Source organism: Vulpes vulpes, chromosome 4 (genome assembly GCF_048418805.1).
Source record: "Vulpes vulpes isolate BD-2025 chromosome 4, VulVul3, whole genome shotgun sequence".
Classification (NCBI taxonomy): Eukaryota; Metazoa; Chordata; class Mammalia; order Carnivora; family Canidae; genus Vulpes; species Vulpes vulpes.
In genome coordinates, this window is record NC_132783.1 from 141,646,367 (window position 1) to 141,669,071 (window position 22,705).

At 36.5% G+C, this 22,705-nt stretch overlaps 1 protein-coding gene across 7 annotated transcripts in view; it reads left to right on the forward strand.

Moving 5' to 3' along the window:
* CDH12 (cadherin 12) overlaps nucleotides 1-22,705 on the forward strand; it is a 972,572-nt gene that overhangs the window by 884,429 nt on the left and 65,438 nt on the right. For all 7 annotated transcript variants that reach the window (XM_072757170.1, XM_072757167.1, XM_072757172.1 and 4 more), the window contains one exon: nucleotides 7,692-7,859. In XM_072757170.1, the coding sequence (XP_072613271.1) occupies nucleotides 7,692-7,859 (168 nt within the window). The remainder of the gene's footprint in view (nucleotides 1-7,691; nucleotides 7,860-22,705) is intronic.

Here is a 22,705-nt window from a genome sequence, read left to right on the forward strand (position 1 = left end):
GCTTTTGAAAACCCCATTTTACATCTTAGGCTCACTTAAGACTGTAGTGAAAAGAAAACTCAGTGGGTTTTCATATCAATTGCTGCAAAGGCAGGTCTTATACAAGTATTTTTAAATACAGTTTAGCTGAGGAATTGAAAAACAGCAAATTTCCATTGTCAGTGCTAAAGTAAAGGTTTCCATCTTTAGCTCTAATTATTTTTTTCTATTCCACCATCTATTAGCAATTCTTAAAAGGTTTGAGCGTTAAAATATATTTGCTAATGCTTCCTTCAGTTTCGTATTTTAAAAAGTTAATCATGACATGGCCAACACTGGAGTCTGTGATCTACTAAGAGATATCGTTTTCAGGGGTAAAAATAGTATTTAATTTTTTTTATGATATACCAGCTGTCATGCACATAGATTTACACTAACCACTCCAGGTCACTCAATATCATGAGTATTCTCATGATCAACCATCAATAATAACGAAGATTACTAGTAACATATTCAATTATCATCTCTCTTGAAGGATGTATGGTAATTTTCCATGATTTACCTAAGCTTATTGCTATATGTTATTTTATGTATTTCATTAATATTTATTGTGTGCCTACCATATGCTATGCATTGCTCCAGAACTAGGTCTCCTACCAGGAAAAACAAAAACAAAAACAAACAAACAAACAAAAACAACAACAACAACAAAAACCACAAAGGCAAAATTGCCTACCTTCAGGAATATTCATATTATTTAGGGAAATACAAAATGAACACAAGTAAGCAAAATACATTTTATTTTGAATAACAGTAAGGGCTAAGGAGGAAATGATAAAGTAGAGAAAGAGCATAGGGAGTGCTGGGAGGGCTATGTGTGGTAAGCAGAATAATGATTTCCCAAATATGTCTACGTCCTCATCCCTGGGACCCATGATTATGTTATAATACATAAGGAAGGGGAATTAAAGTTGCAGATGGAAATAGAGTTGCTACTCACCTGCAGATAAGGTGGGGAGGTTATCCTGTATTGTCTATATGGGCCTAGTTAAGTTACACGTGTTCTTAGAAGTGAGAGAGGGAGGTGGGCAAGTCAGAGTCCAAGAAAGATTTGAAGATGCTGTGCTGCTGCCTTAGAAGCGAAGGAAAAAAAGTTAGGGGCTAGAGAAGTCAGACATCTTTTGGAAAACAAGAACCCTCCAGAAAGGAATGCATCTAGCCACAACCGTGACGTTGGCTTTCAAGACCCATATTGGACTTCTGGCCTCCAGAATTGTTGGATAAGTCTGATAATTGTCTTTCTCTGATATGATCTCATTCATATGTGGAATTTAAGAAATAAAACAGAGGATCATAGGGCAAGAGGGGTAACAATAAAACAAGATGAAATCAGAGAGGGAGACAAACCATAAGAGACTCTTAATCATAGGAAACAAACTGAAGGTCATGGATGGGGGGGGGGGTGAAGGGATGGGGTAACTGGGTGATGGGCATGAAGGAAGGCACATGATGTGATGAGCACTGGGTGTTATATGAGACTGATGAATCCCTGACATCTACCTCTGAAACCAATAATACATTATATGTTAATTAATAAAATTTAAATAAAGTTCAAAAAAAATAAAAAGGGGGAAAAAAAGAAGAGGAAATTTGGAGGGAAGACCAAGTGAAGACATAGGGAGAAGCTGGCCATCCATAAGCCAAGGAGAGAGGCCTCAGAAGAAACCAACTCTGCCAACACTTTAATCTCAGACATCCAGCCTCCAGAACTAGGAGAAAATACATTTCTGTTTTCGAACTCTTCCCCCACCCCACCCAGCCCAAAAAAAGGATAATAAATTTGTGTTGCCTTTAGGTCTTTTGGTCTGTGGCAATTTGTTACAGAAGAAATGGGAAACTAAATCAGCATAGGATTGTAGGTAGAAAGACCAACAAAGTCCTATGAAAAGGGCTTTGAGAAAAGATGAAGGAAGTAGAGGAGCTGTTCATGCATAAACCACAAGAAGAACATTCCCCACAGAGGGAAGAGACTGTGCAAAGCCCTGGTGACCGAAGGAGGGAGTTGTGAAAGGTAAGATCAGAGCGTTAAGTGGGAAGGTGGAGATTATGTGAAGCGTTTACCCTGAGGGACTTGGATTTCTGAGTAGAGGAACAGTGTTAATGTGGTTCACACTCTTGCCTCGCCACCATGACGTTTCTTTCCAGAATAGACTTTGGACTCTGATCTTGAGTGAGTGGAGAGCAGACCCCATCATTGCATTGTTCCTCCCTCGCTCCCCGTAGTCTCAAAATAATAATTAACATTTTTTTCCAGCTTGATTAGGAACGAATTGACATACAACACCGTGTACGTTTAAGATTACAAGGTGTTGATGCGATGCCCTTAATATTGCGAGATGATTACCACCACAGCGTCAGCCATCACCTCCATCTCATCACATAATTCCCCGAGCTACTCCCCTAGCAGCTTTCAAGTCTATCATATAGTCATGTGCAGTATAATCATCGTGCTGTACAGTGGATGCCCAGAAGGTATCCACCTCATAACCGGAAGTGTCTACCTTTGACCATCCCCCATTGCCCCCACTCCACAGTTCCTGGTAACCACCATTTTACTCTTTTTCACTGAGTTCATCTGTTTTAGAGTCTATGTATGGATAATATCATAGAATATTTCTTACCTCTCTCTTATTTCACTTATCATAATGCCCCCAAGGTTCATCCATGAGGTGCCAAATGGTTGGGTCTCCTTCACTCTCCTGACGAATGAACATTCTGTGTCTGTGTGTGCGTGTGTGCACACCATATCTTCTTTATCCAATCAACTCTTGATGAACATTTAGCTTGTTTCTGTATCTTGGTTTTTTTTATGAATAATGCTACAATGACCACGAAGGTGCAGATTCCTCTTTGAGATCCCGTTTTCATTCCCCTTGGGTATATACACAAAAATGAGATCATTGGAAACTATGACATTTCTGTTTTTAATTTTTTTGAGGAACCTTGGCGCAGTTTTCCACGGTGGCTGCACTGATTTACATCCCCACCAACCGTGCACAAGGGCTCCCTTTCCTCTGCATCTGCCAACACTTGTTATCTCTTGTCTTTTGGCTGACAGCCATTCCAACAGGTGTGAGGTGATAATCCTTTGATTGTCATTTCTCTGATGATGATTGACGACATTGAGTACCTTTTCCTGTCCTTGTTGACCTTTTGTATAACTTTTTTTCGAGAAAATATCTGTTCATTTCTTCTGCCCATTTTTAAATCAAGTTGTTCACTTTCTTGTTTTGTTTTGTTGCTGTTGTTGTTGTTACTGAGTTGTATGAGTTCTTTTCTATTTTGGATATTAACCATTTATCAGATACATGATTTGTGAATATTTTCTCTCATTCCATGGGTTGTCTTTTTCATTTTCCTGATTGTTTCTTTTGCTGTGCAGAAGCCTTTTAGTTGCATACGCTGGTTGATTTTCAAGATGCTTCCCAGAGAGTTCATTTGTCTTTGAAATCCCTATGTTATGTCTTCTTTTCCTCTCTGTGGTCTTATTTTACCTGTCCTTCCCATAGCGATGTCCTGCAGCCTCATGGACTCTTCTGGTATGCTTTGGAGGGACCACCCCTACTCCTACAAAGGACTTGCCTGTTTCCCTCCCTGGGTTGCTCCATCTGGTGTTCTTTTCAGGTCTGTCTCCTCCACTTCTCTGATACTGCAACTCGAAAGCCTTTTCCCAGAGATGACTTTTCTGACACCACTGTCAAAGGCACTTGATTTCATTTCCCCTATCACGTGAATCACCATCTGAAATCAGCTTCATTGTGTGTTTCCTTATGGTCTCCTTGACCCTCACCTGAACACATACCCATTGCAGGTACATTTCGCCAAAGAACCTTGCACAGAGACTGTATCGATTATTATCCACACTGAAGCAGAGGACACCCAGTTGGGTAATTTGAAATTAGTTTCACAAAAAGACTGTTTTTTTAAAGTGCAAACAGACTGGAGGGAAACTATGTGGAATGTGGTTGAATCTGGAGAATGCATAACAGGTGGCTGTGCTGAGGACATTAGGAGTGAGGACACGGTAGGGGCCTGGAGACCCGTGCGGTGCGGGGCATAGCCAGAGACCATGTGGGTGTGGGGCTCTCCATGCAAAGAAAAACCCAACCTCATTGTCTTCTGCCATTCGATCCCTTGCCAATTGGGCCCATCCCAACTGAAAAGCCAGAGAGCAGAGAGAAGTCTAGAGAAGTGTATGAGGTGGATCTAGTGTATGAAGTGTAGAAAAGGGTGTACAGTGGCAGATGGAGGAGTGTTCACCTTTATACCATGGAAGTTAATGATGCTGCCTGAATGAAACATGTATTTTAGTGCAAATGCTGAGTCCATGTCTGAGTCCTGAATTCCAATCATCAATTCCAAAAAAAAAAAAAAAAAAAAGAAAAGAAAGAAAGAAAAACCATATACTAGATTAGCATGTGTAATATTTTATGAGTTTTCTTACAAAATATTGCATTATTTTCATCTCAAAATGTTATCAGTGTTAAACCCATTTTTGCAAATTAAGCTGAGATCCCTCAAGACTAAGGGGCTTGCATCCAACATGAGGGTCACTGCAGAGAGAGAATGTGTCCCCTGGCACAGCGGTGTCCTTTGATATATCACATGTATAACTTTCTTGACTGTGTAATTCCATTCATATTGGCAGAAATAAAATCCCACTATTTCTTCTCTTACTTGTATTTACTCTAATATCTCAATGACGTATGCTCAGAAGTTCGTCAGGTACAAGACATTCAAATCATACCAGGATTCAGTGTACACTTGCCTACCCACTTGTTTTTTTTCTATTAAATAAGGTTTGGTTCAGAATTAAAACTAATTAATTCAATCTTGTGGTATTACTACTATGAAGTATTCGTACCGTCCTGCAAAACTCAATTTGCAAGACTCAGCTATTATCATGCAAGGCTATTGCTATGTTTTGATATACAAATACTAAGAAATAGGGATGAAGGCATGAACCTAAACCTCAGACAGGAAATAACAGAATGTGGCACTTCCTTTTTCGGGTTCTGTTCTACTCTAGAAGCACTTGAGCTCCATCCTTGGTAACGTTGCTCCTCCCTCAAGACCCTGCAATCCATTTTTGTTTGTTTGGCTTCAGAGATTCGGCAGTTGGTAAACTGGGTGGTCCATAAGAGGAGGAACTACTTGGAAAAGAGACTGTTCTTCACCAGGCTGTTACAATAGGCCACAATGTTTTAAGATTCTCTTCTCACATTTGAATTTTGTAATTTGCCTGATTTCCCAGGCTGCACTCTGAAAAAGATTCTACAAATGCCATATTTTATTTCTCTGAGGTAGTGGCTCTTGAGTGGAAATGGTGGTGGAGGAGAGGAAGCATATCATGGTTATCAGTGCTTTTATTTGGAACTACGTATGCAGTCCTTTCCTCTCTCTAAATTCGAACAGATGTCGGGATCCCTGGGTGGCGCAGCAGTTTGGCGCCTGCCTTTGGCCCAGGGCGCGATCCCAGAGACCCGGGATCGAATCCCACGTCGGGCTCCTGGTGCATGGAGCCTGCTTCTCCCTCTGCCTATGTCTCTGCCTCTCTCTCTCTCTCTCTCTCTCTCTCTCTCTCTCTCCTCTCTCTCTCTGTGACTATCATAAATAAATTTAAAAAACATTATTATAAAAAAAAAAAAAGATGTCTTCCATTCCAGGGACATGATACTAAGGGAGGGCTAAAAGCACCAGATAGGTCACCTCTCTGGTTGGAACAGGGCAGGGCAGTGATGTCTTGATGATAATTGTAACGACTTACCAGAAAAACAAAAACAAAACAACCCTAGTCTTAAATAAGTGTGATGATGCCCATGTCCTCTCTTTTTCATAGCATCTTAATGTACATGCATACGATATATAATATAAAGTATAAAATTTAAATTTATGCATTTTCATATTAGAAATGAACCGAGTAAAGTAAAATTATATATTAAAGTATAAATATACATGTATATAATTTCTATATTGGAAATGAACTGGGGAAAGATAAATCTAGTCAACAACAGGACACTAGAGCATGCATGTAAATTAAACCCAGATGTTTATCTAGAAAATTTAATCATTCTCAGGCAGGCAGAATTCATGTAACTTAAGGCATGTGGGACCAGGGCACTGAAATGGCAGAGATGAAAAATCTTAACTAAGAGACTTGGGGGTGAAACATTAAGGATCCGAGCTGAAGAGAGGAAAAACAGATGGAAATAATAGAGTGTCGGGACCAATGCATGGGTAAACAGCGGTAGCAAAAAAGTAGAGCTCGTCTCTTTTGCAACCATTTCCTGCTGAGAGTCAGAAGAAATCTCAGATTAGAGTTAATTCTTAATTAGCAACAGGACAGCATTTGGTAAATCAATAGTGGAAGGAGGAGAAAAAAATGCGAGTAGATATTCACTTGGGGTTTTGGATGCTATGCTTCGTGTCGGTGACCAGTATGTATATTTGTTATTCATATATGCTACGTTACTTAAGAAACAACACTATTAAAGATACAGGGGTTTAAGACAAATGCTTTGCAATCTCTCTCTAAAACCATTGGCTATAGGTTGGAATATGGTATAAAATTTATTCATAATTTTACTTGCAACAGATCCAGGAGGTTTTAGTTATTTCACTATGAATAAATATAAATATAAATTAGTTCTATCCTTGGAGACAAGGGCAGAAAATGAGTGGGATATGTCGATATGCATATACACTGCATGATTCATGATTGTGAACTTAATTGTTTATATGTTCATTCATTCATTCAGCCAGTCATTCAACTAGTCAGTTGGTTGACACATTCTTATTGAGTGCCTACTACATGGCAGACGCTGCCCTAGATGCTAGAGTAACTTGGCGACAAGAGAGACAAGGTCCCTGCAGTGGCATTGCTTAATGAGATCTAAGTGAAATTTCTGTGGCTAGAATAATTAAGAAGAATCCTGAGGGATGAAATAAAATACCCGGAGAAGATATTTTGTGTGTTTAAAATGTTAAAGGAGGGCAGCCCGGGGGGTTCAGTGGTTTAGCGCCGCCTTCAGCCCAAGGCGTGATCCTGGAGACCCGGGATTGAGTCCCACCTCGGGCTCCCTGCATGGAGCCTGCTTCTCCCTCTGCCTGTGTCTCTGCTCCCCCTCCCCATGTGTCTCTCATGAAAAAATAAATAAAATCTTTAAAAAAATAAATAAAATGTTAAAGGAATAAATGTATTTTAGAAAATGAAGATTAGAATGGAGAAGAAAATAGCATTCTTTATATGAACCTCACATTCAGTGCAACCACCTAGTTTTTGAATATATATTTAATTGATCTGGTTTAACAATTTCATTTCCTCTTACAGATAGAATCATTCCTTTTAAATCATGTCTGACCTGGTTGACTTAATGAATGGCCACCTTCTAGAGCTGATCCATTGTTTTTGACCATATTCCACTATGCAGCACAGCATTTCATTATACAGCTGTTCCCATAACATGTTTAATTATATCTAACTATTGGACGTTTTGAATGTTTCACTTTTAAAAAGGTACAAATTTTGTTATTATGTCTTTGCTAGTGAATCCAGATAGACGGATAGACGCATTTTCTTGTTGCAGACTATCTGATCTCAGAAAACGGAATGTTTGTAATATTTATTTTATTTATTTATTTTTTCCCTCAAGGTGTGATTAGAACAGCTTTGCCAAACATGGACAGGGAAGTCAAAGAACAATACCAAGTCCTCATCCAAGCCAAGGATATGGGCGGACAACTAGGAGGGTTAGCCGGAACGACAGTAGTCAACATCACCCTCACCGATGTCAATGACAATCCACCTCGATTCCCCAAAAGTAGGTGCTTTCCTGTTGAGTTTAAGTTAGCATGGCCTAAAAAAATAAAATAAAAATGATAATAAAAATAATAATAATAATAATTCTCACATTTCATTGAATGTTATAGAAATCATAATAATTTTCCAGACACTTTTGGTCTTTAGGCAGCAGAAGCCAATAGACAAAAATTAAATGACTTAAGAGTTTCATTTTCCATTAGAATCATGCTCAGCATGACTTTAATATAAAATAATACAAGTCAGTAATTTAACAGAGTCTTATGTTATTGATTCTTATTAAAGTCTTCTCAATAGGTTAGAATTTTGCTCTAATTTCTTATTTGAGAAAGTAATATAAATATGAACGTTCCATTGTGATTTAAGACTCATATTTATGACACATATGCCATCATATTATTTGCTCTATCATGCTATTGGCTTAAGAATTCTCTGTCTTTTCTTTAACTACTGTACGTGCTGAATCATTTCCATACATTTCCATGTAAGCATCAGATGATATTATAGTGATGCTATTTACATTATTTTAGTCTTATTTTATTTTAGTTTTGCAATAGGTGAAAATTGTTACAGTTCCTATGATAATAGAATGGTTCACACCTGTATTTTCTCTGTAACTCTGTGCTTCTTACTGAAAATGAATACTTCTCACTTGTGTTACATCTAGTTTTCTTTCGCAGTATTACTTGTAACACCAATCAGTACCGGTTTCAATTTCTGGTACATTTCCAGGGATTAGTTCAGTGTTCCTGGGACTTAGAATGCAGAAACTGAAAGTCTCTATCACTGGTTACACAAGGAACTTGACTGAAGCTCTACATACTCATTTGGGTGAACAGTTTAGGGAACAAAAACAAAATGATTTTCCTCTTCTGATCTCAGTAGGAGAGTTTGAGTTCATTTGCTAGAGTACAGAACACTGAGAATATGTAACCAAACGGATATTTTATTCCTTTAGCTGTATGGATTTTTATCTTTCATTACTTTATCAATTTCTCTCAAAATCATCAACATGCATTTTCTTAGTGGGGATATTTTACTTAATGATCAGAAAGTGTAATGGCCAAATGTTATGAGTAGCAATTAGAAGTCATCATACTTTAGCAAATGAGATATATGTGACAAATGGCTCATATAAATATGCTATAATTAATAATGCAGAGAGAGTCTTATGGCAACACTTTTCCTTACTTTGCTATTAAGGGAAACAGATCAAATATAAATATTAAAAGAGAAGAAAGAAATCGTGTATTTGATTCTCTAACATTTGACATTGATGAAGAATATGTTCCCAACTCAAAAACATTATTTTTATTTCCTTATTTATTTATTTACTTATTTATTTATTTATTTTACTTCTTAGTTGTGACAAGCTATAATAGCTAAGTGAGGGGAATAGTTTGGGAGACTATTCTACTTTTATGTAAAAGATATCACGTGGGTCCTGTTTTGCATTTTGTGGATGTGAATTATGTTCATCTGGGGTATAGGAAATAGAGCTATTCCTACGTAGCATCAGTATTCGTATTCGCAAGGATGATAATGAGGCTCTTCAGTGGAAGGATACAATTGCCATTGGTATGGGTGAAGAGTGGATTATAAAAATTGGACAGAGATCCAGACAAACAATCTAGGGTACAGGGAAATGAAAATATCTCCATGAGGAAGAGGCTAAATTATACTTAGGAGGCCAAGGTGGTGTGCTCAGGTACGGTTGAAACAAGAGGATCACTAGATCTTACCCAGTGAAAAGAGAATCTGGATAAGGCAATAGGCTTATTTGGGATTGATTCAAGGTCAAACACATAGGTGTGAGGGCAACTAAATGAGAACCACTGGGGAGGAATGTGAGGGATGAATGCGCTGGAACTTTTGGAAAATGTACATGCTCTGTCAGCAACTTTATTGTTATCTTATTCCCTATTCACCAGGACACTCTGTTCTATATTTTCTGCATTTTACTGTTAAGAGAACTGAGGCCTTGGAGAGGTTAAGTAACTAGCTTGAAATCAGCAATGTGAAGTAGCAGATTTCTTTTTTTCTTTTTTTTGCTCTGAAGTTCAAATTCCTTCCAGTTTAACATAACATTAAAATGAAGAGTTATTCTTTTCTTTTACCTGCCACTCTAAAACCATACATTTTAGAATACCTGCAAAAAGGTCACATGGCATCTGTTGAATTGTCACCATTCCTAAACAGAGAAATGAGAGGGCAAGGGAAATATACTGAGCAGCTCACCATGATCAAATTATTTTTCCTTGTATTACATGCGTTTTTTGAACTATAGTCTGAAAGTATAACAGGTGTGAGAGATTTTTGAATCATTAGAAAGGAGAGGTTTTTCACATCTTTGCATGAATAAGAAATTAATCCCCTTGAAATTCCGCATGCCATTGTGTCAAGCCCTTTTTACTGTATTGTCATCTTGAATTACATCCTTCAGAGAAAAAGACAGAATGCATTTATACACAGAAAAGCCATTTCTTTAGAAGTCAATGCTCTTTTTGCAAGAATATTTCTTATGTGAAGCAATTAAGCTGCAAACGTGACCTAACATTACTGCCCGAAACAATGGTCTTTTCAATGTAAAATACATGTATATAGGTATAGAATATGTATAGACTATGTGTATTGTATACATAAGTAAGTGAATTCACACAACTAGCTCTATTTGTTCATGCCTGTTAAGCAATTATTCTGAAAACAAAGCAAAACAAAACAAAAATAGAAAACTTCCTTCGGAAGAATTTCATGAGCTACAATTTCTCATTGCTTAAAAACACACAAGACAATTTCTTAAAATTTACTAATCATTCTTTTTTATGGCTTCAGGTGTGTACATATGTATATGGGACACTGTTAAATACTCATTTCCATCCATTTCCTTCTCTAAATCTGTTCAGAGATAAAAAAGAGGACTGCATGGCACGTGCATTCATACCATGCATGTGTAAGCAGTTAACTGTTTTCTTGTTGCAAATGAGATGCTTCCTGAGACACCAGAACTTCCTACCACTCTGATATGATGATGGTGACAATGATCCTGACTAGTAAATTACTATGTGTCATATACTCCGCCAAGTGATTTGCACGTGTATTCCCATCTTAGTTTTATAATGACTGTATAGTATCTTCTCAATTTTAGAAATAAAGTAGCAAGGTGCATTATTAAGAAAAGTTAATGATATGAGTTAAGTTTTTAAAAGTGAAAAACTTGTCCAGGATTATGCAGCCACGAGGGAGAGTCAAGACTTAATCTTACGTAGTGCCTTCAGGTCTCTCTTTGTCAATCTCCCTCTTGACAGGCAGTCTGCTTTTGGTGCCTGTGTTTAGCCTAAAATCTCCTAGAGATAACCCAGAAAATTGTCCACAAACAAATAGGAAAATAGAAATAGTACCTGACATGTTAAAGGAACTGAACCTGCCGTCATAGAAAGGTGAAATAGTTTCTCTGTAAAATCCTTCCATACAGTGATGAAACGACCATCTACCAGCACTACGGATACCAGCAGAGGTTGTCCATCTATTAAAATAATCTAATGAAAAATGCTGATGGTTTCCATTACTTGAATTTTAAATGACAAAACCATCCAACAAGCTGATCTAAATAATACATTATGAGATCAAATCAATTAAGTGATGTGGTTAATTCACATTAAGCAAAATATTCATGCTTCTCCCACTTGGTCTCTTTCTTCTGTATAATAATTTTGCAGTGAAAAATGAGAACAACTGAAGTGAAAGAAAGCACTCTATAGACAACATTGGATGAAAAGAGATTCTTCATTTATAGGAAATGTACAGAACTGTAGTAAGAGAGTAAGAGAACTGTCTGCAAGGCAAATACGTTCAAACATAGAAAATAGGACATTAATACTTTCTCTGAGAACATTTCTTAGATATTTTAAAGAATATTTTTAAAGTGATTCTGATTTAATAAAATATCTACCAAGCATGTTTATGTTGACTGTTGGTAGCTCTCAGGATTTTGATTCAGTTAAAAAGTCAGTAATATATTATTTGCACAATTATTACCAAATAAAACATACTTGTCTCCAAATCATACAGTTTGTTATTTTAATGAGTAAGACATCTGTAGATATTAGACTTTACGGCAGGAAAAGTTGTTATTGTCATGAAAGTAACATAAAAAGAACGTAAATAAGATTAAAACATTAAATGCATCAGTCAAAATACCTACTGCATAATAAATAATGTATGATCTTTTTTACACAAACTATCAGACAGCTACAGATCTATGCATAAAAATACATGTATGTGTCTATATATTATTTTTTTCTAATATAAATTCAGGATATAGAAAAACTACAGAATGCCCAGGTTTAATTATCGAATCATTAAAAATATAAATGCCAGTAACTATATATTTATTTAGTGTGAGATATTGATGTGTTTAATTAAAATATATATTTCATTTTTTTCATCCTGTAATTACTTTTTTGGCATCCAGGTTAAGATTGGATTTTTTTTATTATTATTATTTTGAAATGTATGATATGGAGTTGCTCATTTTTAAAGCAATATTTATTACAATATATAATTCATAAAAATTTTCATCAGAACCAACATGAACCCAATTATAACCAGATGAGGACACAAAGTCTACTTCTCTTTACCATTTAGTATTCTTAATTGGAAAACTGTAAGTTTTTAGACAGAAATTTTCTGGGTAGAAAAAATGTAATAAATCTTTTTGACTAAAGAAAAAACAGCTAATTGAATTTTGACAGTTAACTTAGATCCAGTCATAGAAAATATACCCTCCCATGCTTCCCAGTGTTCAAGGGCATTGTCATGGAGATGACTGAGATAAACCAGTACCATGATTTAAGTTTATTTGTATGAATTATATGCAACCTGAGAGTATACATGTAAACACTATGAGAGTTCACGACTTTGTATGTATTTTGTAGATGTTAAGTTTTTATAAAGCTATATAAATTATATATAATATAAATTATATAAATATAAATCATATATGTATGCATGTATATTAATATGCATGTTATATTAATATGTATTATTATATGCATGTATATATGTATATATGTGTATGTGTATGTGTGTGTGTGTGTGTGTGTGTGTGTGTGTATAGTCTCAGAATCCATCATGGAGAAAATATGTCCCAGCCTCTGAGTGCAGAAAAGGCATTCTCTGCTGCCCAGCATGTGTCTGAACATGGACACACGGTCAGGATCACTTCAGTCTTTGTCATTCTCTAATTGTTAACTGGCAGGACGTGAATCATATAGAACCCTCACATCCCTCATTCCTTGGGGACTCCAGCTACTGGCCTGCAGGTCAAGTACAAATAACTGATAACACCCAGCAAGTTCCTAAATCATGTCTCTGAGGGTGAGGCAAAGGCCAGATTTCTGCTTTTAGCACTATCTCCAATCTGTTATCTTAGGGGCAGGAATGGAAAAGAGAAAATGCTGACAAGTACTCTGAAAAAAAAAAAAAAAACAGAAGAAGCATGACTAAAATAATGGGTCTTAAGTAAAATCTACCACTTGGGTGAGGAGAATGTCTTCGGGCTTATTCAAAGGTTTGAGATTGGGAGGGTGGGTGGGTCATTTTGGTCTCCAAGATTAATGCTATAGTAATATATTATTTAGCATAGAGGTTTTGACTATAAATACGAGTTGAGGCTTCTTTGAAAACAAGTGAAGATTTGTATGGATTTTTTTTTAAGATTTTATTTATTTAAAAAAAAAAAGATTTTATTTATTTGAGGGCATCTGGGTGGCTCAGTGGTTTAGCATCTGCCTTCAGCTCAGGGCGTGACCCCTGGTTCCTGGGATCGAGTCCCCCATCAAGATCCCCGTGGGGAGCCTGCTTCTCCCTCTGCCTGTGTCTCTGCCTCTCTCTTTCTGTGTCTCTCATGAGTAAATAAATGAAATCTGTAAAAAAAATATTTTATTTATTTGAGAGAGACAGAAAGAGAGAGTATGAACAGGAGGGGCAGAGGGAGAGGGAGAAGCAAACTCTCTACTGAGTAGGGATCCCAACACAGGGCTTGAACCCAAGACCCTGAGATTACAGCCTAAGCCAAAGGCAGACATTTAACCAACTGAGTCACACAGGTGTCCCAACAGGTGAAGGTTTTAAGTAGTAACCCAAGAAAGCGATAATATATCAATGAGTCAACATAAATTCATGTGTGCTTATGTTTCTCAAATTTGCTGATGGTACTGATTTAGTATCAACTTTAGAACCTGTTTTAATTCTCACAATTGAATTTTTACTAGTATTTATGTAACTTCAAATAGATAACACTTCTAGCATTCTCTGACAAACATTTTACCTGGTCTTGGGCTCTCAGGGGCTTATTTCCCAGAGGTCTCTAGGATGGGGAGAAAATGCAATTTTCAGAAGTAATATTTTGTATATTATTCCTTTTTACCAAGATTATGTGGATGCTATATATATATATGTACATGACCTTTTAGGGCATTACCTCCCACAGTATAAAGATTGAAAAATAGACAAAGAGTCCTTTGATATTGTGGCATCCATAATACGTGACAATTATATAAATGACCCATATTCACAATTTATGTATGTTGTAGTGTTTATACACGTTCCTATGTGTGTGTGTGTGTATGTGTAACTCCTCACTTGCGGGGAGAAATGTTTAAAACAACCTGAAAAACAAAATTGTAACTTTAAGAGTTAGGAAATATTGCACAAAGAGCCTACTTAAATACCTGGGTCTCATAAAGAGTGCAGGCATAAGCGATAGAAACAGTCATCACATTTGATGACTCTATTTCTATTTTTGAGAAGCAAGCCAAGACATAATAAAACTAGCTTTTTTACTAAGTGAAGTAAACACTTCTACTTTAATTCCCAAATGGGTCATTCGTCTGCTCTGATAAAAACGAGCAAGAGATAACTACTATTCTCTGAGGATAAGGCATGCAAATGATGACCTGAGTGGTTTTCACCACAGTGCTCCCAACAGTTCTCAAATCACATTCGCCTGAAGAATCCCGTGGGCTCCTCTGCCCCAGTGATGGAAGCTCTGTTTCAAGTGACATAGCTTGGACCCAGACATCTGGGTCTCCGATAAGTCACCTGGTCGATTCTGATATAGGTAATCTGCAAAGCCTAATTTGAAAATCACTGGTTTACTTACTGTGATGAACCAGCAAGTGCTGAGAAGACATTTCGTTATTCATTAAATAGAGCTAATGAGTTGATTGCGTCATATTGCATGAGAGCCGTTTTTGTCCATGCAAAGTGCCATGCCTACAGATGTATTCAAGTGAAATCTGAATATTCAAATGTATTTATTTTTTGTCTTTTACAACGAAACGCTCCTAGACTCACACGTCTTGCTTAGAAGTCTCCCAAAGAGCTTACAGATGCCAGGTACGGGTGTTTGAGGCTAACACAGGGCTGGATCCAGTTGGAATGCAAGCTCAGTGAATGCGAGCTCCAGTTTCTCCAATGAGAAGGGGAGAGTGTCACTAGACTCCACATAGGCAGATGCAAGCAAATAAAAAACAATTACCACGATTTAAAAATCATTTCTCATTGCTATTATTGTCATATTAATATCACACTCTGTTAATGGGAACATGAATCTTTTTTTAGGTGATGCTAAAAGCTCTTGATGACTCACTTGGTCCCTTTCCCCACGAGACAAAGGGCACCAGATTGCAGACAGGACACTCCTTGGCCCCATTACCTGATTTGCAAAAGAACCGAGCTTATGAGCTACAACATCTATAGGTCTTTAAGAAATCTGACTTTTAGTTTTAAATTTTTCTGTGAATCATATGAAATCAATTTTAAAATTGAAATGATATTAAAGATACTGTGCTTAACCTTACCCATATTGTTGGCAAGAGTAGCAATATCTAAAGACAATGGTCCCTATGAATGTCTTTTGGTCCCTATAAATATTTAAAATATTTGTTAATATTAATCTGTGCACTTTCCAGATCACTTGAGTCATTTTTTTTTTACAATTAAAATCCCGAAGAGGTGGCTTGAATATTTTGTGATCATAAAATCCACAATTTAAACCTGAGACTTTACCTATGATGTAATAAAACTCATAGGTTCCTAAATAGGTAACTAAGGTAATGAGAAAGTATTCCCATCTCCACCTTAAGAGAGCTAATGAGAGCTAAATAGAGCTAATGAGTTGATTACTTCGTATTGCATGAGAGTCGAAAATGGGAGAAAAATTTCTTTTGTGACAATCTCCCACCAGACAGAAAAAGTAAGTAGATGCCAGCCACAGCATTTATCAGATTTAAATAATAAAAAATCTCTAGGTCTCTGGCTGCAATGCATACATACTTCTTATTCATTAAATCTTCCGATCCGCATGTCCTCAGTTTGCTTTTCTGCATTGTCCTGCTAGAACCACATTATCTGGTTCCAAGGTTTTTTCCAGGTGGTCCAATTAAACTACTTTATACAGAATATGGTAATGATTTCAGTGAGGACCGCAGCGAACACTTACTGCACATGTACTATATAAAGGCCTCATTAAAGCTGCATATTAGCTTCTTCAATCCCTTGGAATAGGTGTTGTTCATTTATACATATTTAGAAGGGGAAACTGAAAGAAAGAGAGTAAGAGATGGAGCCGAGTACTTTGTAGTTACATGTGTGATGGAGAGGAACGTAACTGGGGAACATGTTAAAGCTGTGACTTTTAAATATGTACATTTATGAAAAATAGAGATGACAGCTTCCTACCCCAGAACCATTAGGTAAGAGTGGAAGCCGTGAATGTGAACATGGGGCATTTAATCTACTTCCCTACTAATCAAACTGATAAGATATTCTCTCCAAGACCATGAAGATTTCTGTTTATCCAATTTGTAGAAGACAGAGCCTAGGCTTTGGGGAAGGTACTGATGGAAAGCTCAGCTCTACCAATAACTCACTGGGGCTTGAGTAAGCTAAATAACCTCTCACTGTCTCGTGTTTTTTACAACACCAAATTAAGATAATAAATAGGGGGATCATATATCCTGGTTTGCCTGAGACAGTTCCAGTTTTCACTTGAGGTCCCAAATTAATTACAAATAGTGATTCCTTTTACTCTCAAAAGAGGCTCTGTTTGGCTAGTAAATTAAACAGACATCTTAATAATAATATACGGCGCTTCTGGGAGGATTAAGTAAAATAATACAACTGAAGTATCCAACAGTAAAAGTGTTTTTTTTTTTTTTTCTCCTCTCCTCCCTCCCTTTTCTTTCTTCTTTCTTTTCAAGCTTCTCTCCATTTCTCTGTGGCATCTAGCTCTCCAACAAGAATATATCACAGGCCCTTTTTATATCATTTCTTTGTGTTTTTGCTTTCCCTTTATCAGAATTTCCAGTCAATGGAAATAGACTGGAATCAATTTCCAAACACAGATTGAAGAGAGAAGTAGCTCAAGAAAGAGCTCATGTCTACATTTGTAGTTGAATTTATCACCAGAAAAAAAAAATCTTAAGACTGATTGTATACCTTTTATACACATGAAAAAATCAATTTCAAAATTTCTACCTCCATAGAAATATTTAGGAAGTGGATTATAAAATAATCTTATCCAAATTAAAACAAAATTAAGTTAAAAAAATTCTACCACCAAAATAGTATTCTCTTTACCCAGGGATATTTGCAATGCCTATTTTTATTTAAATACAATATTCTTATTTTATTTCACTTTAGCCTGGTTAAAACACAGTCGTGGAATTAGGCTAATTTATGAAGTCTCTAGTTGCTTAATACTTGACAAATTACCACAACTCTCCTTTATGGACAAGTAAAAAATTCTTTTTCATGTGAGGTCTTAGGCTTATGTTATTAAAATATTTGGAGGACTGTAGGCTGCCTTAATAGGCTAGGTTGATTCTTATCTAGACTAATATCCACTGGCTTGTTTGTAAATTATTTTACAGTAAAGATTCATGATGTATGTGCATTATAATGATAATGTTATTTTAAAACTTTTTGCCCAGAATAAAGTGTATATGCTTTGACTGTTAATATCATTGCCACAGCTTTTTTAAAAAAGCTTGTTTGTTTTTTTACATTGTATTAAAATCACAAAAATAGCCAAAATAAAAATTCTAGCAACTTTTATATAATCATAGACATACACACACACACATATATGTATATATGTACTTGGTCTTGATTTTTTAAGAGATAAAAATTGAATGAGGTATCTACTTTTTTTTTCAGCAAACAATGCATTCTATTAAGATAAATATTATAATTTATAAATAAAACTATAGGGATCCCTGGGTGGCGCAGTGGTTTGGCGCCTGCCTTTAGCCCAGGGCGTGATCCTGGAGACCTGGGATCGAATCCCACATTGGGCTCCCGGTGCATGGAGCCTGCTTCTCCCTCTGCCTATGTCTCTGCCTCTCTCTCTCTCTCTCTCTGACTATCATAAATAAATAAAGATTAAAAAAAGAATTAAGAAAATAAAACCTTGATTTAAAAAAAATAATAAAAATAAATAAATAAATAAATAAAACTATAGTGAAATTCCCAAATAGGAACATGGTCAGACTAATTATTGGCATGACTAGGAATAGGATAAATAGATCTAACTGGAATTATTGGGAAAAATATTTATGAAGAATGTAGCATTTGAGAAGAAATGTAGCCTAAGGATTCGACAGCTTAGAGTTGGAGGAGTCTGAAACTGCACAACCCTGAAATGCAAACATGCATTTATATATGTAGATGCATGCTTTTCAGTCAAGGGGCAATAGCATATATCAGCATGTTAGAAAAATAACTTTGATAACCTGGTGAAGACTGATGTAGAGAGTAGATGTGGAGCAAACCCAGGAAAGTTGTCTGGAAGAGATGAGTAGAGTCAGAACTGAGAGAGGTTTCAGTAGCAGGAAAGGAAAAGACTCTGTGCCCTATTGGATTCAGAGGACCAATAAGATAAAGAGCATGTGAAGACATGCTCTAAGTAGGAAAGTGGTCTCCCTGTTAACATGCTGAAACTGAGTGGAGATGAGCAGGAAATGGATGAAATACAGGGGCACCGAAAGTGAAGTCAGAGTCGAAGAAACATTTCTAAGAGATGTAAACATAAAAGTAATTAATGAGGTCGGAGGCATGGATTAAATTAGTAAGATTCAAGAAAAAATGACTATCTAAATTTTGAATATAAGAAAATTCAAGAATAAGAAGGAATAAGGGTATAAGGAGAAACTTAAACACAACCACCTCAAACCTTTAATACAAAGATTTCCGACAGTGGTGATAATCTTTAACTGTCCAGGTGAAACATCCAAAATTCAACATATATTTCACAGGGTTTAAATTTCTCTGTTTCATGTTTGCTTTATTATTGGTCTTAGTTATCATTGATATAGGGAGGAAATTGAACTTCTTTACTATTTCTTTCTGAGAGTTAAACAGACTATAAGCAATAACCATGGACAAAATACATTTTGTATATAAGAAATCTAGTTTGTTAATGGATATCAGACACAATACGTTATAGCGTTCAGTGAATAACGTTCCATTGATTGCTACTTTTATTGAAGTCTATATGCAAAAAGGGCTATGTCTTTTTTTTGTCTGTATAAAAAAGATTTAAGAATTTAATGTCATCTCTCAAGCAGCTCTGTGTAAAATGGGGAGATTAAGTTAATGGACAATTATACTTCTTGAAATAAAGTAAATGATGGACTTATGCACACAATCACACATAAATGTATAAGATGGACATCCAGATCATTACTGAGGAGATCCGAGAGGATTTTGAAGGAAATAATATCCACATTGATTTCTGAAACCTGTAATAAGAGTTAGTCAGTGGGAGAGCAAATGTGTACCAACATATTTAGATGATGCAAAAACATAATGTATTATTTAAGGGATTATATGCCTAGAATTGTGAAAAAAATGGAAATGTAAAGACAAGAACATTTTTCAGCAAAAATGGATTTAAGCTACCCTTGAAAGAATGAGGAATAGAGTTTACATTCAGTAAGGAGTACCAGGCCAGTAAGACAATTTAGGAATAAAAGCAGAGAAAAAAATGAAAGCATAGGAAATATCCAAAGACTAAAATAAAGGCAATGACAGGAAATTTAAACAGTTGTCTACATGTATGATGCATAAATACATGAAGAATATTCAGAGATAATATTTGCAGTTTAATGAATTGGATGTTATTGAAAAAAATTGTTTTGGCCGAAAGACCCAAAATGTTATATAGGAAGAAACTGATCAAATTTCACTTCCCCAGGGACACCTGGGTGACTCAGTGGTTGAGCATCTATCTTGGGCTGAGGTCATGCCCCGGGGTCCTGGGATGGAGTCCCACAGGGGACTCCCTGCAGAGAGCCTTCTTCTCCCTCTACCTGTGTCTCTGCCTCTCCCTCTGTGTCTCTCATGAATAAAATCTTAAAAAATCTTTTTTCACTTTTCCAGACGATCTTCATAATGTTTCAAAAATGCATCAGTAAGAAATCAAACATTTGGGCAAATAAATATTCCCAGTTGAATTTAACCTCCAAACATTTTCAGGAGCTTAGTTTATGAGGCGTCAAATTTATTTATAATTGGTAACAAAAATTCCAGTGTTGTCCATTTTTGTGAAAGTAGTGGCCAGTATCACTGAGAATTGTGTGCCGTATTCTGTTAGATGGATCAGAAATTACATACACGGAGACAAAAGAAAGGCTTACATATTTAATGGAGGTTTTAAGGGAATATTAAATGTACTCTGTAAAATGAGTGAACAATGGAAAATTACTGATGCACTTGAAATGTTGTGAACGCTTGCCAGGATCTCCATCATGTTTAGCATTATGTAATAGGGATAGCGGTTATATAGATCACATATATTAAAAATACATATTTTTGAGGATCAGAAACACTTTTGATTCTGGCAATCATTGAGTAATACAAGTGGATAATGTTTCATAGTTCATTTAGAATGAGTTTGGTTGGGATTTCCACTGCAATCTCTTGAAAAAACATCATGCTATAAAGAGCAATTAGTATTGCAGGGAAATATAGATACGTTCTTATTGGATCTATAAATTAGCAGAACTATAGTATTAAACATAATAATTGTACTTGAAAAATTTTGTACTTGAAAGCTGGAAGCTATGTAGTAAGGAAGGTATTATTGAAAGAACAGAAAGAGATGTAATAAACGTCCCTTCCTTTCTTGGGTGCAGAAACCAGTAATTTTAATTTTAGAGACACATCCCCATCTGAGAACCATTTAACATCTACTGTTCTTTTCTCTACGTCTTCATTGATTTGACTCTCTAAGCATTGAAAACAGAAACTTTCCCCAAGTCTATCCAAACCCAATTGACTCTTAATTGGGATTTGCATTCATCAGTGTAGCTGAAATTAAGAACAGTTTGAATTACTTGCATTTTATTTTTTTTTTTTACATTTTAATTAATTTTTATTGGTGTTCAATTTACCAACATACAGAAAAACACCCAGTGCTCATCCCGTCAAGTGTCCACCTCAGTGCCCGTCACCCATTCCCCTCCAACACCCGCCCTCCTCCCCCTCCACCACCCCTAGTTCGTTTCCCCGAGTTAGGAGTCTTTATGTTCTGTCTCCCTTCCTGATATTTCCCAACATTTCTTCTCCCTTCCTTTATATTCCCTTTCACTATTATTCATATTCCCCAAATGAATGAGAACATACACTGTTTGTCCTTCTCCGATTGACTTATTTCACTCAGCATAATACCCTCCAGTTCCATCCACGTTGAAGCAAATGGTGGGTATTTGTCGTTTCTAATTGCTGAGGAATATTCCATTGTATACATAAACCACATCTTCTTTATCCATCATCTTTCGATGGACACCGAGGCTCCTTCCACAGTTTGGCTATTGTGGCCATTGCTGCTAGAAACATCGGGGTGCAGGTGTCCCGACGTTTCATTGCATCTGGATCTTTGGGGTAAATCCCCAACAGTGCAATTGCTGGGTCGTAGGGCAGGTCTATTTTTAACTCTTTGAGGAACCTCCACACAGTTTTCCAGAGTGGCTGCACCAGTTCACATTCCCACCAACAGTGTAAGAGGGTTCCCTTTTCTCCGCATCCTCTCCAACATTTGTTGTTTCCTGCCTTGTTAATTTTCCCCATTCTCACTGGTGTGAGGTGGTATCTCATTGTGGTTTTGATTTGTATTTCCCTGATGGCAAGTGATGCAGAGCATTTTCTCATGTGCTTGTTGGCCATGTCCATGTCTTCCTCTGTGAGATTTCTCTTCATGTCTTTTGCCCATTTCATGATTGGATTGTTTGTTTCTTTGGTGTTGAGTTTAATAAGTTCTTTATAGATTTTGGAAACTAGCCCTTTATCTGATACGTCATTTGCAAATATCTTCTCCCATTCTGTAGGTTGTCTTTTAGTTTTGTTGACTGTATCCTTTGCTGTGCAAAAGCTTCTTATCTTGATGAAGTCCCAATAGTTCATTTTTGCTTTTGTTTCTTTTGCTTTTGTGGATGTATCTTGCAAGAAATTACTGTGGCCAAGTTCAAAAAGGGTGTTGCCTGTGTTCTCCTCTAGGATTTTGATGGACTCTTGTCTCACATTTAGATCTCTCATCCATTTTGAGTTTATCTTTGTGTATGGTGAAAGAGAGTGGTCCAGTTTCATTCTTCTGCATGTGGATGTCCAATTTTCCCAGCACCATTTATTGAAGAGACTGTCTTTCTTCCAATGGATAGTCTTTCCTCCTTTATCGAATATTAGATGACCATACATTTCAGGGTCCATTTCTGGGTTCTCTATTCTGTTCCATTGATCTATGTGTCTGTTTTTGTGCCAGTACCACACTGTCTTGATGACCACAGC